We start from the raw sequence: 12300 nt of genomic DNA, 5'->3' as shown, positions 1-12300 counted from the left end.
AGTGGGCTCGCTCACAGGTGGATCCCTGGATCCTTCAGGTAGTATCTCAGGGGTACATGCTGGAATTCGAGACGCCTCCCCCACGCCGTTTCCTAAAATCTGCCTTACCAACAACACTCTCTGACAGAGAGGCGGTGTTACAGGCAATTCACAAGCTGTATTCCCAGCAAGTGATAAACAGGGTACCTCTCCTTCAACAAGGAAAGGGTTATTATTCCACAATGTTTGTGGTACCGAAACCGGACGGTTCGGTGAGACCCATTTTAAATTTAAAATCCTTGAACAAGTATATCAAAAAGTTCAAGTTCAAGATGGAATCGCTCAGAGCGGTTATCTCCAGCCTGGAGGAGGGGGATTACATGGTATCTCTGGACATCAAGATGCTTACCTGCATGTCCCCATTTACCCTCCTCACCAGGAGTACCTCAGGTTTGTGGTACAGGACTGTCACTACCAGTTCCAGACGCTGCCGTTTGGGTTATCCCGGCACCGAGGGTCTTTACCAAGGTAATGGCCGAAATGATGATTCTCCTTCGAAAGAAAGGGGTTTCAATTATCCCGTACTTGGACGATCTCCTGATAAAGGCGAGGTCCAGGGAGCAGTTGCTGGTGGGGGTAGTACTTTCTCAGGAAGTGCTACAACAGCATGGTTGGATTCTCAACATCCCAAAGTCACAGCTGGTCCCCACGACACGTCTTCTGTTCCTGGGGATATTCTGGATACAGACCAGAAAAGTGTTTCTTCCAGAGGAAAAAAAAAAAAGGGGTTGTCATCTCTAGTAAGAAACCTTCTAAAGCCAGGACAGGTGTCAGTGCATCAATGCACGAAAGTCCTGGGAAAGATGGTAGCTTCGTACAAAGCAATTCCATTCGGCAGATTCCACGCAAGAACCTTCCAGTGGGACCTGTTGGACAAGTGGTCCGGATCGCATCTTCAGATGCATCGGCGGATAACCCTGTCGCCAAGGACCAGGGTGTCGCTACTGTGGTGGCTGCAGAGTGCTCATCTTCTAGAGGGCCGCAGATTTGGGATACAGGACTGGGTCCTGGTAACTACGGATGCCAGCATTCGAGGCTGGGGGGCAGTCACACAGGGACGAAATTTCCAGGGACTGTGGTCAAACCAGGAAATTTCACTTCACATAAATATCCTGGAACTAAGGGCCATCTACAACGCCCTAAGCCAGGCAAGACCTCTGCTTCAAAACCAGCCGGTACTGATACAATCAGACAACATCACGGCGGTCGCCCATGTAAACAGACAGGGCGGCACAAGAAGCAGGAGCGCGATGGCAGAAGCCACAAAGATTCTCCGATGGGCGGAAAATCACGTGTCAGCACTGACAGCAGTGTTCATCCCGGGAGTAGACAACTGGGAAGAAGACTTCCTAAGCAGACACGACCTCCACCCGGGAGAATGGGGACTTCATCCGGAAGTTTTCCAAATGATTGTAAACCGTTGGGAACGACCAAAGGTGGACATGATGGCGTCCCGCCTCAACAAAAAACTAGAAAGGTATTGTGCCAGGTCAAGGGACCCTCAGGCGATAGCTGTGGACGCTCTAGTGACACCGTGGGTGTACCAGTCGGTTTATGTGTTCCCTCCTCTGCCTCTAATTCCAAAGCTACTGAGAATTGTGCGAAGGAGCGGAGTAAGAACGATGCTCGTGGTTCCAGAGTGGCCAAGAAGAGCTTGGTACCCGGAACTTCAAGAGATGCTCACAGAGGACCCATGGCCTCTACCGCTAAGACGGGACCTGCTGCAGCAGGGGCCCTGTCTATTCCAAGACTTACCGCGGCTGCGTTTGACGGCATGGCGGTTGAACACCGGATCCTGAAGGAAAAGGGTATTCCGGAGGAAGTCATCCCTACCCTGATCAAAGCCAGGAAGGATGTCACGGCAAAACATTATCACCGCATTTGGCGAAAATATGTTGCTTGGTGTGAGGCCAAAAAGGCCCCAACGGAGGAGTTTCAACTGGGTCGTTTTCTGCATTTCCTGCAAGCAGGAGTGAATATGGGCCTAAAATTAGGGTCCATTAAGGTACAGATTTCGTCTCTGTCAATTTTCTTCCAAAAAGAATTGGCTTCACTGCCTGAAGTTCAGACATTTGCGAAGTGCGTGCTGCATATTCAGCCCCCTTTTGTGCCTCCAGTGGCACCTTGGGATCTCAATGTGGTTTTGGGGTTCTTGAAATCACATTGGTTCGAGCCACTTAAAACCGTGGATTTGAAATATCTCACGTGGAAAGTGGTCATGCTGTTGGCCCTGGCTTCGGCCAGGCGTGTGTCAGAATTGGCGGCCTTATCTTGTAAAAGCCCTTATCTGATTTTCCATACGGATAGGGCAGAGTTGAGGACTCGTCCTCATTTTCTCCTGAAGGTGGTATCAGCTTTTCACTTGAACCAGCCTATTGTAGTGCCTGTGGCTACTAGGGACTTGGAGGATTCCAAGTTACTGGACGTGGTCAGGGCCCTGAGAATTTATGTTTCCAGGACGGCTGGAGTCAGGAAGACTGACTCGCTGTTTATCCTGTATGCATCCAACAAGCTGGGTGCTCCTGCTTCAAAGCAGACTATTGCTCGCTGTATTTGTAGCACAATTCAGCTTGTGCATTCTGCGGTTGGACTGCCGCATCTTAAATCAGTGAAAGCCCATTCCACAAGGAAGGTGGGCTCATCTTGGGCGGCCGCCCGAGGGGTCTCGGCTTTACAACTTTGCCGAGCCGCGACTTGGTCAGGGTCAAATACTTTTGCAAAGTTTTACAAGTTTGACACCCTGGCTGACGAGGACCTGGAGTTCTCTCATTCGGTGTTGCAGAGTCATCCGCACTCTCCCCCCCGTTTGGGAGCTTTGGTATAATCCCCATGGTCCTTACGGAGTTTCCAGCATCCACTAGGATGTCAGAGAAAATAAGATTTTACTCACCGGTAAATCTATTTCTCGTAGTCCGTAGTGGATGCTGGGCGCCCATCCCAAGTGCGGATTGTCTGCATTACTTGTACATAGTTACTGTTAACTAAAACGGGTTATTGTTGAGAGCCATCTGTTCAGAGGCTCCATTGTTATCATACTGTTAACTGGGTTTAAAATCACGAGTTGTACGGTGTGATTGGTGTGGCTGGTATGAGTCTTACCCGGGATTCAGAAATCCTTCCTTATTGTGTCAGCTCTTCCGGGCACAGTATCCTAACTGAGGTCTGGAGGAGGGTCATAGGGGGAGGAGCCAGTGCACACCAGTTAGTCCTAAAGCTTTCTTTTAGTTGTGCCCAGTATCCTGCGGAGCCGTTATTCCCCATGGTCCTTACGGAGTTCCCAGCATCCACTACGGACTAGGAGAAATAGATTTACCGGTGAGTAAAAATAAGAATTTACTTACCGATAATTCTATTTCTCGTAGTCCGTAGTGGATGCTGGGGACTCCGTAAGGACCATGGGGAATAGCGGCTCCGCAGGAGACCGGGCACAAAAGTAAAGCTTTAGAACTACCTGGTGTGCACTGGCTCCTCCCCCTATGACCCTCCTCCAAGCCTCAGTTAGGATAATGTGCCCGGACGAGCGTACACAATAAGGAAGGATTTTGAATCCCGGGTAAGACTCATACCAGCCACACCGTATAACTTGTGATCTAAACCCAGTTAACAGCATGATAACAGAGAAGCCTCTAGAAAAGATTGCTCACTACAGCAATAACCCTATTTTTTTGGTAACAATAACTATGTACCAGTATTGCAGACAATCCGCACTTGGGATGGGCGCCCAGCATCCACTACGGACTACGAGAAATAGAATTATCGGTAAGTAAATTCTTATTTTCTCTGACGTCCTAAGTGGATGCTGGGACTCCGTAAGGACCATGGGGATTATACCAAAGCTCCCAAACGGGCGGGAGAGTGCGGATGACTCTGCAGCACCAAATGAGAGAACTCCAGGTCCTCCTCAGCCAGGGTATCAAATTTGTACAATTTTACAAACGTATTTGCTCCTGACCAAGTAGCTGCTCGGCAAAGTTGTAAGGCCGAGACCCCTTGGGCAGCCGCCCAAGATGAGCCCACCTTCCTTGTGAAGTGGGCATTTACAGATTTTTGGCTGTGGCAGGCCTGCCACAGAATGTGCCAGCTGAATTGTACTACAAATCCAACGAGCAATAGTCTGCTTAGAAGCAGGAGCACCCAGCTTGTTGGGTGCATACAGAATAAACAACGAGTCAGATTTTCTGACTTCATCCGTCCTGGAAACCTATATTTCCAGGGCCCTGACAACGTCTAGCAACTTGGAATCCTCCAAGTCCCTCGTAGCCGCAGACACCACCATAGGTTGATTCAGGTGAAACGCTGAAAACCACCTTAGGGAGAAACTGAGGACGAGTCCTCAATTCCGCCCTGTCCGAATGGAAAATCAGATGAGAGCTTTTACAGGATAAAGCCGCCAATTCTGACACGCGCCTGGCCCAGGCCAGGGCCAACAGCATGACCACTTTTCATGTGAGATATTTTAACTCCACATATTTAAGTGGTTCAAACCAATGTGAGTTTTGGAACCCAAAAACTACATTGAGATCCCAAGGTGCCACTGGAGGCACAAAAGGAGGTTGTATATACAGTACCCCTTTTACAAACGTCTGAACTTCAGGGACTGAAGCCAGTTCTTTCTGGAAGAAAATCGACAGGGCCGAAATCTGAACCTTAATGGATCCTAATTTTAGGCCCATAGACACTCCTGTTTGCAGGAAATGCAGGAATCGACCCAGTTGAAATTCCTCCGTTGGGGCCTTAATGGCCTCGCACCACGCAACATATTTTCGCCAAATGCGGTGATAATGTCTTGCGGTTATATCCTTCCTGGCTTTGATCAGGATAGGAATGACTTAATCCGGAATGCCTTTCTCCTTCAGGATCCGGCGTTCAAACGCTCTGCCGTCAAAAGCAGCCGCGGTAAGTCTTGGAACAGACAGGGTCCTTGCTAGAGCAGGTCCCTTCTTAGAGGTAGAGGCCACGGATCCTCCGTGAGCATCACTTGAAGTTCCGGTTACCAAGTCCTTCTTGGCCAATCCGGAGCCACGAATATAGTGCTTACTCCTCTCCATCTTATAATTCTCGGTACCTTTGGTATGAGAGGCAGAGGAGGGAACACATACACTGACTGGTACACCCACGGTGTTACCAGAGCGTCTACAGCTATTGCCTGAGGGTCCCTTGACCTGGCGCAATACCCGTCGAGTTTTATAATCATGTGGAAGACTTCTGGGTGAAGTCCCCACTCTTCCGGGTGGAGGTCGTGTCTGCTGAGGAAGTCTGCTTCCCAGTTGTCCACTCCCGGAATGAATATTGCTGACAGTGCTATCACATGATTTTCCGCCCAGCGAAGAATCCTTGCAGCTTCCGCCATTGCCCTCCTGCTTCTTGTGCCACCCTGTCTGTTTACGTGGGTGACTGCCGTGATGTCCGAATGGATCAACACCAGATGACCTTGAAGCAGAGGTCTTGCTGAGCTTAGAGCATTGTAAATGGCCCTTAGCTTCAGGATATTTATGTGAAGTGATGTCTCCAGGCTTGACCATACCTTCCCTGTGTGACTGCTCCCCAGCCTCGCAGGCTGGCATCCATGATCACCAGGACCCAGTCCTGAATGCCGAATCTGCGGCCCTCTAGAAGATGAGCACTCTGCAACCACCACAGGAGAGACACCCTTGTCCTTGGTGACAGGGTTATCCGCTGATGCATCTGAGGATGCGACCCGGACCATTTATCCAGCAGGTCCCACTGGAAAGTTCTTGAGTGGAAACTGCCGAATGGGATTGCTTCGTAAGAAGCCACCATTTTTCCCAGAACCCTTTCATTGATGTACTGAGACTTGGCTCGGTTATAGGAGGTTCCCGACTAGCTTGGATAACTCCCTGACTTTCTCCTCCGGGAGAAACACCTTTTTCTGGACTGTGTCCAGGATCATCCCTAGGAACAGAAGATGAGTCGTCGGAATCAGCTGCGATTTTGGAATATTGAGAATCCAATCGTGCTGCCGCAACACTACCTGAGATAGTGCTACACCGACCTCCAACTGTTCCTTGGATCATACCCTTATCAGGGGATCGTCCAAGTAAGGGATAACTAAAATTCCCTTCCTTCGAAGGAGTATCATCATTTCGGGCATTACCTTGGTAAAGACCCGGGGTGCCGTGGACCATCCATACGGCAGTGTCTGAAACTGATAGTGACAGTTCTGTACCACAAACCTGAGGTACCCTTGGTGAGAAGAGTAATTTGGGACATGAAGGTAAGCATCCTTGATGTCCCGAGACATCATGTAGTCCCCTTCTTCCAGGTTCGAAATCACTGCTCTGTGTGACTCAATCTTGAATTTGAACCTCCGTATGTAAGTGTTCAAGATTTTAGATTTAGAATCGGTCTCACCGAGCCGTCCGGCTTCAGTACCACAACAGTGTGGAATAATACCCCGTTCCCTGTTGCAGGAGGGGTACCTTGATTATCACCTGCTGGGAATACAGCTTGTGAATGGCTTCCCAAACTGCCTCCCTGTCAGAGGGAGACGTCGGTAAAGCCGACTTTAGGAAACGGCGAGGGGGAGACGTCTCGAATTCCAATTTGTTGAGACGGGCCCCCACCGTGCCTGAGCTTGTAAAGCCCTAGCGTCATACTGAGGGCTTGGCAGAGGCAGGAGAGGGCTTCTGTTCCTGGGAACTGGCTGATCTCTGCAGCCTTTTTCCTCTCCCTCTGTCACGGGCAGAAATGGGGAACACTTTGCCCGCTTGCCAACGAAAAGACTGCGCCTGATAATACGGCGTCTTCTTATGTTGAGAGGCGACCTAGGGTACAAACGTGGATTTCCCAGCTGTTGCCGTGGCCACGAGGTCTAAAAGACCGACCCCAAATGACTCCTCCCCTTTATAAGGCAATACTTCCAATTGCCGTTTGGAATCCGCCTCACCTGACCACTGTCGTGTCCATAATCTACTGGCAGAAATGGACAACGCACTTAGACTTGATGCCAGTCGGCAAATATTCCGCTGTGCATCACGCCTATATAGAAATGCATCTTTTAAATGCTCTATAGGCAATAAAATACTGTCCCTATCTAGGGTATCAATAATTTTCAGTCAGGGAATCCGACCACGCCAACCCAGCACTGCACATCCAGGCTGAGGCGATTGCTGGTCGCAGTATAACACCAGTATGTGTGTATATACTTTTTAGGATATTTTCCAGCTTTCTATCAGCAGGATCCTTAAGGGCGGCCATCTCAGGAGAGGGTAGAGCCCTTGTTCTTACAAGCGTGTGAGCGCTTTATCCACCCTAGGGGGTGTTTCCCAACGCACCCTAACCTCTGGCGGGAAGGGATATAATGCCAATAACATTTTAGAAATTATCAGTCGTTATCGGGGGAAAACCACGCATCATCACACACCTCATTTAATTTCTCAGATTCAGGAAAACTACAGGTAGTTTTTCCTCACGGAACATAATACCCCTTTTTGGTGGTACTCGTATTATCAGAAATGTGTAAAACATTTTTCATTGCCTCAATCATGTAACGTGTGGCCCTACTGGAAGTCACGTTTGTCTCTTCACCGTCGACACTGGAGTCAGTATCCGTGTCGGCGTCTGTATCTGCCATCTGAGGTAACGGGCGCTTTAGAGCCCCTGACGGCCCATGAGACGTCTGGACAGGCACAAGCTGAGTAGCCGGCTGTCTCATGTCAACCACTGTCTTTTATACAGAGCTGACACTGTCACGTAATTCCTTCCAACAGTTCATCCACTCAGGTGTCGACCCCCTAGGGGGTGACATCACTATTACAGGCAATCTGCTCCGTCTCCACATCATTTTTCTCCTCATACATGTCGACACAAACGTACCGACACACAGCACACACACAGGGAATGCTCTGATAGTGGACAGGACCCCACTAGCCCTTTGGGGAGACAGAGGGAGAGTTTGCCAGCACACACCAGAGCGCTATATATATACAGGGATAACCTTATATAAGTGTTTTTCCCCTTATAGCTGCTGTATTTTTAATACTGCGCCTAATTAGTGCCCCCCTCTCTTTTTTAACCCTTTCTGTAGTGTAGTGACTGCAGGGGAGAGCCAGGGAGCTTCCCTCCAACGGAGCTGTGAGGGAAAATGGCGCTTGTGTGCTGAGGAGATAGGCTCCGCCCCCTTCTCGGCGGCCTTATCTCCCATTTTTCTGTGTATTCTGGCAGGGGTTAAATTCATCCATATAGCCCAGGAGCTATATGTGATGCATTTTTTGCCATCCAAGGTGTTTTTATTGCTGCTCAGGGCGCCCCCCCCCCCCCCAGCGCCCTGCACCCTCAGTGACCGGAGTGTGAAGTGTGCTGAGAGCAATGGCGCACAGCTGCAGCGCTGTGCGCTACCTTGTTGAAGACAGGACGTCTTCTGCCGCCGATTTTCCGGACCTCTTCTGTCTTCTGGCTCTGTAAGGGGGCTGGCGGCGCGGCTCTGGGACCTATCCATGGCTGGGCCTGTGATCGATCTCTCTGGAGCTAATGTCCAGTAGCCTAAGAAGCCCAATCCACTCTGCACGCAGGTGAGTTCGCTTCTTCTCCCCTTAGTCCCTCGATGCAGTGAGCCTGTTGCCAGCAGGTCTCACTGAACATAAAAAACTTTTCACTAAGCAGCTCAGGAGAGCCACCTAGTGTGCACCCTTCTCGTTCGGCACAAAAATCTAACTGAGGCTTGGAGGAGGGTCATAGGGGGAGGAAGTCATTGAAATCTCTGTACGGGGTGACGGTAACCCTATCTTTCCCTATACTACGGGGTTACCGTCACCCCGTACAGAGATTTCAATGGGATAAGGAGCCGGTTTTACAGAAAAATCCGGCAGGACTGAAAATAAACACAAAAAGAGCTGTAAACATTACTAATCCTTTTCTTTTTTACAGGTATTGCACTACAGTATTGCAACATTTAAATTGTTGCAAAATAGAATACATATTGTCACAAGCGCCTTGTTTTAGTATCTATTTGAATTGTTTATTTTTATTCAGGGCAGCTAAAACACTTAAATCCCGGCAACAGCGCGGTTATTCTCATTTCTAATCATAGGGGGAGGAGCCAGTGCACACCAGGTAGTTCTAAAGCTTTACTTTTGTGCCCAGTCTCCTGCGGAGCCGCTATTCCCCATGGTCCTTACGGAGTCCCCAGCATCCACTAGGACGTCAGAGAAATCTTATTTTCCATAATGTATTTTATTTCCAGCAGATGGACACACAAGCAGGAATATCTCAGAAGGACATCTAATGTTATCCCCGGATTGTGACATAAAAGATAATGACAGTAGACAGGATTCTCCAGGCGATAACCCCATTACCCCAATTATACATCCAGCTCTATCAGCTGATCCCTCTGATCCTGGGAAATGTTCTCCTGATCACTCTGATATTGGTGCATCTGTTACAGCTCTGACAGTAGATACAGAGTTTCCATGTTCTATAGATGCCAAATGTTTTACACAGAACACAAAGCTTATTACCCATCATCCAGCTAAGGCAGGTGAGAGGCCACTGATATGTTCTGAGTGTGGGAAATGTTTTACAAAGAAATCAGCTCTTGTTACACATCACAGAAGTCACACAGGTGAGAAGCCGTTTTCCTGTTCTGAGTGTGGGAAATGTTTTACACAGAAATCAGCTCTTGTTACACATCAGAGAAGTCACACAGGTGTGAAGCCGTTTTCCTGTTCTGAGTGTGGGAAATGTTTTGCATTGAAATCAGTTCTTGTTAAACATCAGAATAGTCACTCAGGTGAGAAGCCGTTTTCCTGTTATGAGTGTGGGAAATGTTTTGCACTCAACTCAAATCTTGCTACACATCAGAGAAGTCACACAGGTGAGAAGCCGTTTTCCTGTTCTGAGTGTGGGAAATGTTTTGCACGCAACTCAAATCTTGCTACACATCAGAGAAATCACACAGGTGAGAAGCCGTTTTCCTGTTCTGAGTGTGGGAAATGTTTTACAAAGAAATCAACTCTTGTTATACATCAGAGAAGTCACACAGGTGAGAAGCCGTTTTCCTGTTCTGAGTGTGGGAAATGTTTTACAAAGAAATCCGCTCTTGTTACACATCAGAGAAGTCACACAGGTGAGAAGCCGTTTTCCTGTTCTGAGTGTGGGAAATGTTTTACACAGAAATCAGTTCTTGTTACACATCAGAGAAGTCACACAGGTGTGAAGCCGTTTTCCTGTTCTGAGTGTGGGAAATGTTTCGCAATTAAATCAGATCTTGTTACACATCAGAGAAGTCACACAGGTGAGAAGCCGTTTTCCTGTTCTGAGTGTGGGAAATGGTTTACACAGAAATCATCTCTTGTTACACATCAGAGAAGTCACACAGGTGAGAAGCCGTATTCCTGTTCTGAGTGTGGGAAATGTTTCACACAGAAATCACATCTTGTTACACATCAGAGATGTCACACAGGTGAGAAGCCATTTTCATGCTGTGAGAGAAATAAATCCGCTCTTGTTGAACACATTAGACATTACCCAAGTACGGAACCATTTAAATCTTCTGGAGTATAATCATCACTGTCGTCCAATGTTCCTCAAGGGTGAATCCTATCTCCTATGCTTTATAAAATATACATGCTAGCACTGGGTGATATAATCAGACGTCATGGCCTGGTCTACCACTGCTATGCAGATGACCTGCTTTTTGCTCCATGTACTGAGAACCTAATACCAATAAATGGTTGTCTAGCTGAGCGCCAGGGGTGGATGATGCCAGTTGGCTATGACTCAGTCTTTGTGAAACATAATAGAAGCTCACCAACAAAGGACAAGACTACAGCTTTACCAACCATCTGGATTTATGCTTTGGTGTTCAGAATCGCAAAATACTGAACGTGTGCTGAATCTTTGTGTTGTCCTAGTATGTGGCTGACACAGACATCAGGTATCTGCCACATACAAATCCTCATTCTTCCATCTGTGGACCATAGCCAGAATCAAACATTTGATTCCCTCGGAAGTTCATAGACTACTGCAATGCCATCTACCTGGGTCACCCAGCAAAATAATTACAGAGCTTGCAGATAGTACATAATGCAGCAGCCAAGCTGTTACCTAACCAGCCCGTTCCTGCCACATAACACCCATTCTCTGCTCCCTTCACCGGCTGCCTGTAAGATGACAAATCTATTTCATAATTGGCTAACTGACCTTCCCAGCCCAACATTACATGGTCCAAGGTGCTAGAAGCAGCTTCTGTCTCCTTACTGCCCTGCTTGCTTGCTTCTACAGATGAAGGACTGTTACCAGCAGTACCAAGAATCTCCTGTCATTCATTTAAGGGTCAAATTTTTAACTTTGCAGCCCTTACCATGGAACGTACTGCCTTGCACAGTCCAAGAGACCACCACTCTAGAGAACGTCACAAATAGACTGATGACTGCTACTCACGCTTTTCATTAATGTACCTCTATTTACTTCCTAAATAATACATCCTAAATGCTTAGGTCTTTTTTCTGCTGTTTATTTTGTATCTTGTGCTTTGTGTAAATGTGAATGTCTAATACCAGTTTGCACAATCTGTATTGCTGCACGACAATATGGCGGCCATTGGAACATGTTTTCACTTCTAGTTTGCCTAACTTGTTGCAGACACTCATCTTGATCAGGAGTGCTGAGTGTTTTCTGATACAAGATCCTATCTATATATACCCTGTATATTATAATGTGCATTAGAGTCACCCGGGTTACATCTGCAGTGGTTTGTTGTATGTTACATCTATATGGTGCGGATACTCCTCTGTATGATTTCATAATAAAAGCTTTTGTTTGCATCTAATTATTACATTAAATCTTTTATTTTTTTATCTGTTTTATATTCCCGTCTGAGTAATTACGCCATAATGTCTAATCTCGGAGTGGACCCCAGAAGATGTAAAGAAACCGTGTAAGTTTTCCATCATTCTGTTTCGTGTAAGCATACAGGTAAGTGATGGCACGGTGGTCACTGACCGTCACATTCAGGTGGTATAATGGAAGTGGGACTGTCTGGGCTTATTCTAGTCTACTGCAGAAATAAAAAAAAATCAGCCCATAGATCAAGCTTGGTCGGACAAGACAGAAGCCACATTAATGGTGGCACATCGTATAGGCTGAGGACCCATGTTTCTGCTATATATGGAATAACTCCCTCTTCACCCACAAAAACCTTCCCTTCACCATTCACAATGTCCACCATTGCCCCTTCAGAAGGGACACAACTTTCCTTTGCTTGTTCCACCTCCTCCTCTACAGAGCCCAGGACCATCTCCA

At 47.6% G+C, this 12300-nt stretch overlaps 1 protein-coding gene across 1 annotated transcript in view; it reads left to right on the top strand.

The window, feature by feature from the left end:
* Positions 1-11707, top strand: part of LOC134983356 (zinc finger protein 585A-like) — a 103281-nt gene extending 91574 nt beyond the window's left edge. The window contains exon 2 of the mRNA XM_063949062.1: positions 9247-11707. Within this exon, the coding sequence (XP_063805132.1) occupies positions 9247-10560 (1314 nt within the window). The 3' untranslated portion in view covers positions 10561-11707. The remainder of the gene's footprint in view (positions 1-9246) is intronic.
* Positions 11708-12300: the final 593 nt, after the last annotated feature.

This window comes from Pseudophryne corroboree (genome assembly GCF_028390025.1).
Source record: "Pseudophryne corroboree isolate aPseCor3 chromosome 3 unlocalized genomic scaffold, aPseCor3.hap2 SUPER_3_unloc_13, whole genome shotgun sequence".
Taxonomy (NCBI): domain Eukaryota; kingdom Metazoa; phylum Chordata; class Amphibia; order Anura; family Myobatrachidae; genus Pseudophryne; species Pseudophryne corroboree.
This window is presented reverse-complemented; position numbering and strand designations above follow the sequence as displayed.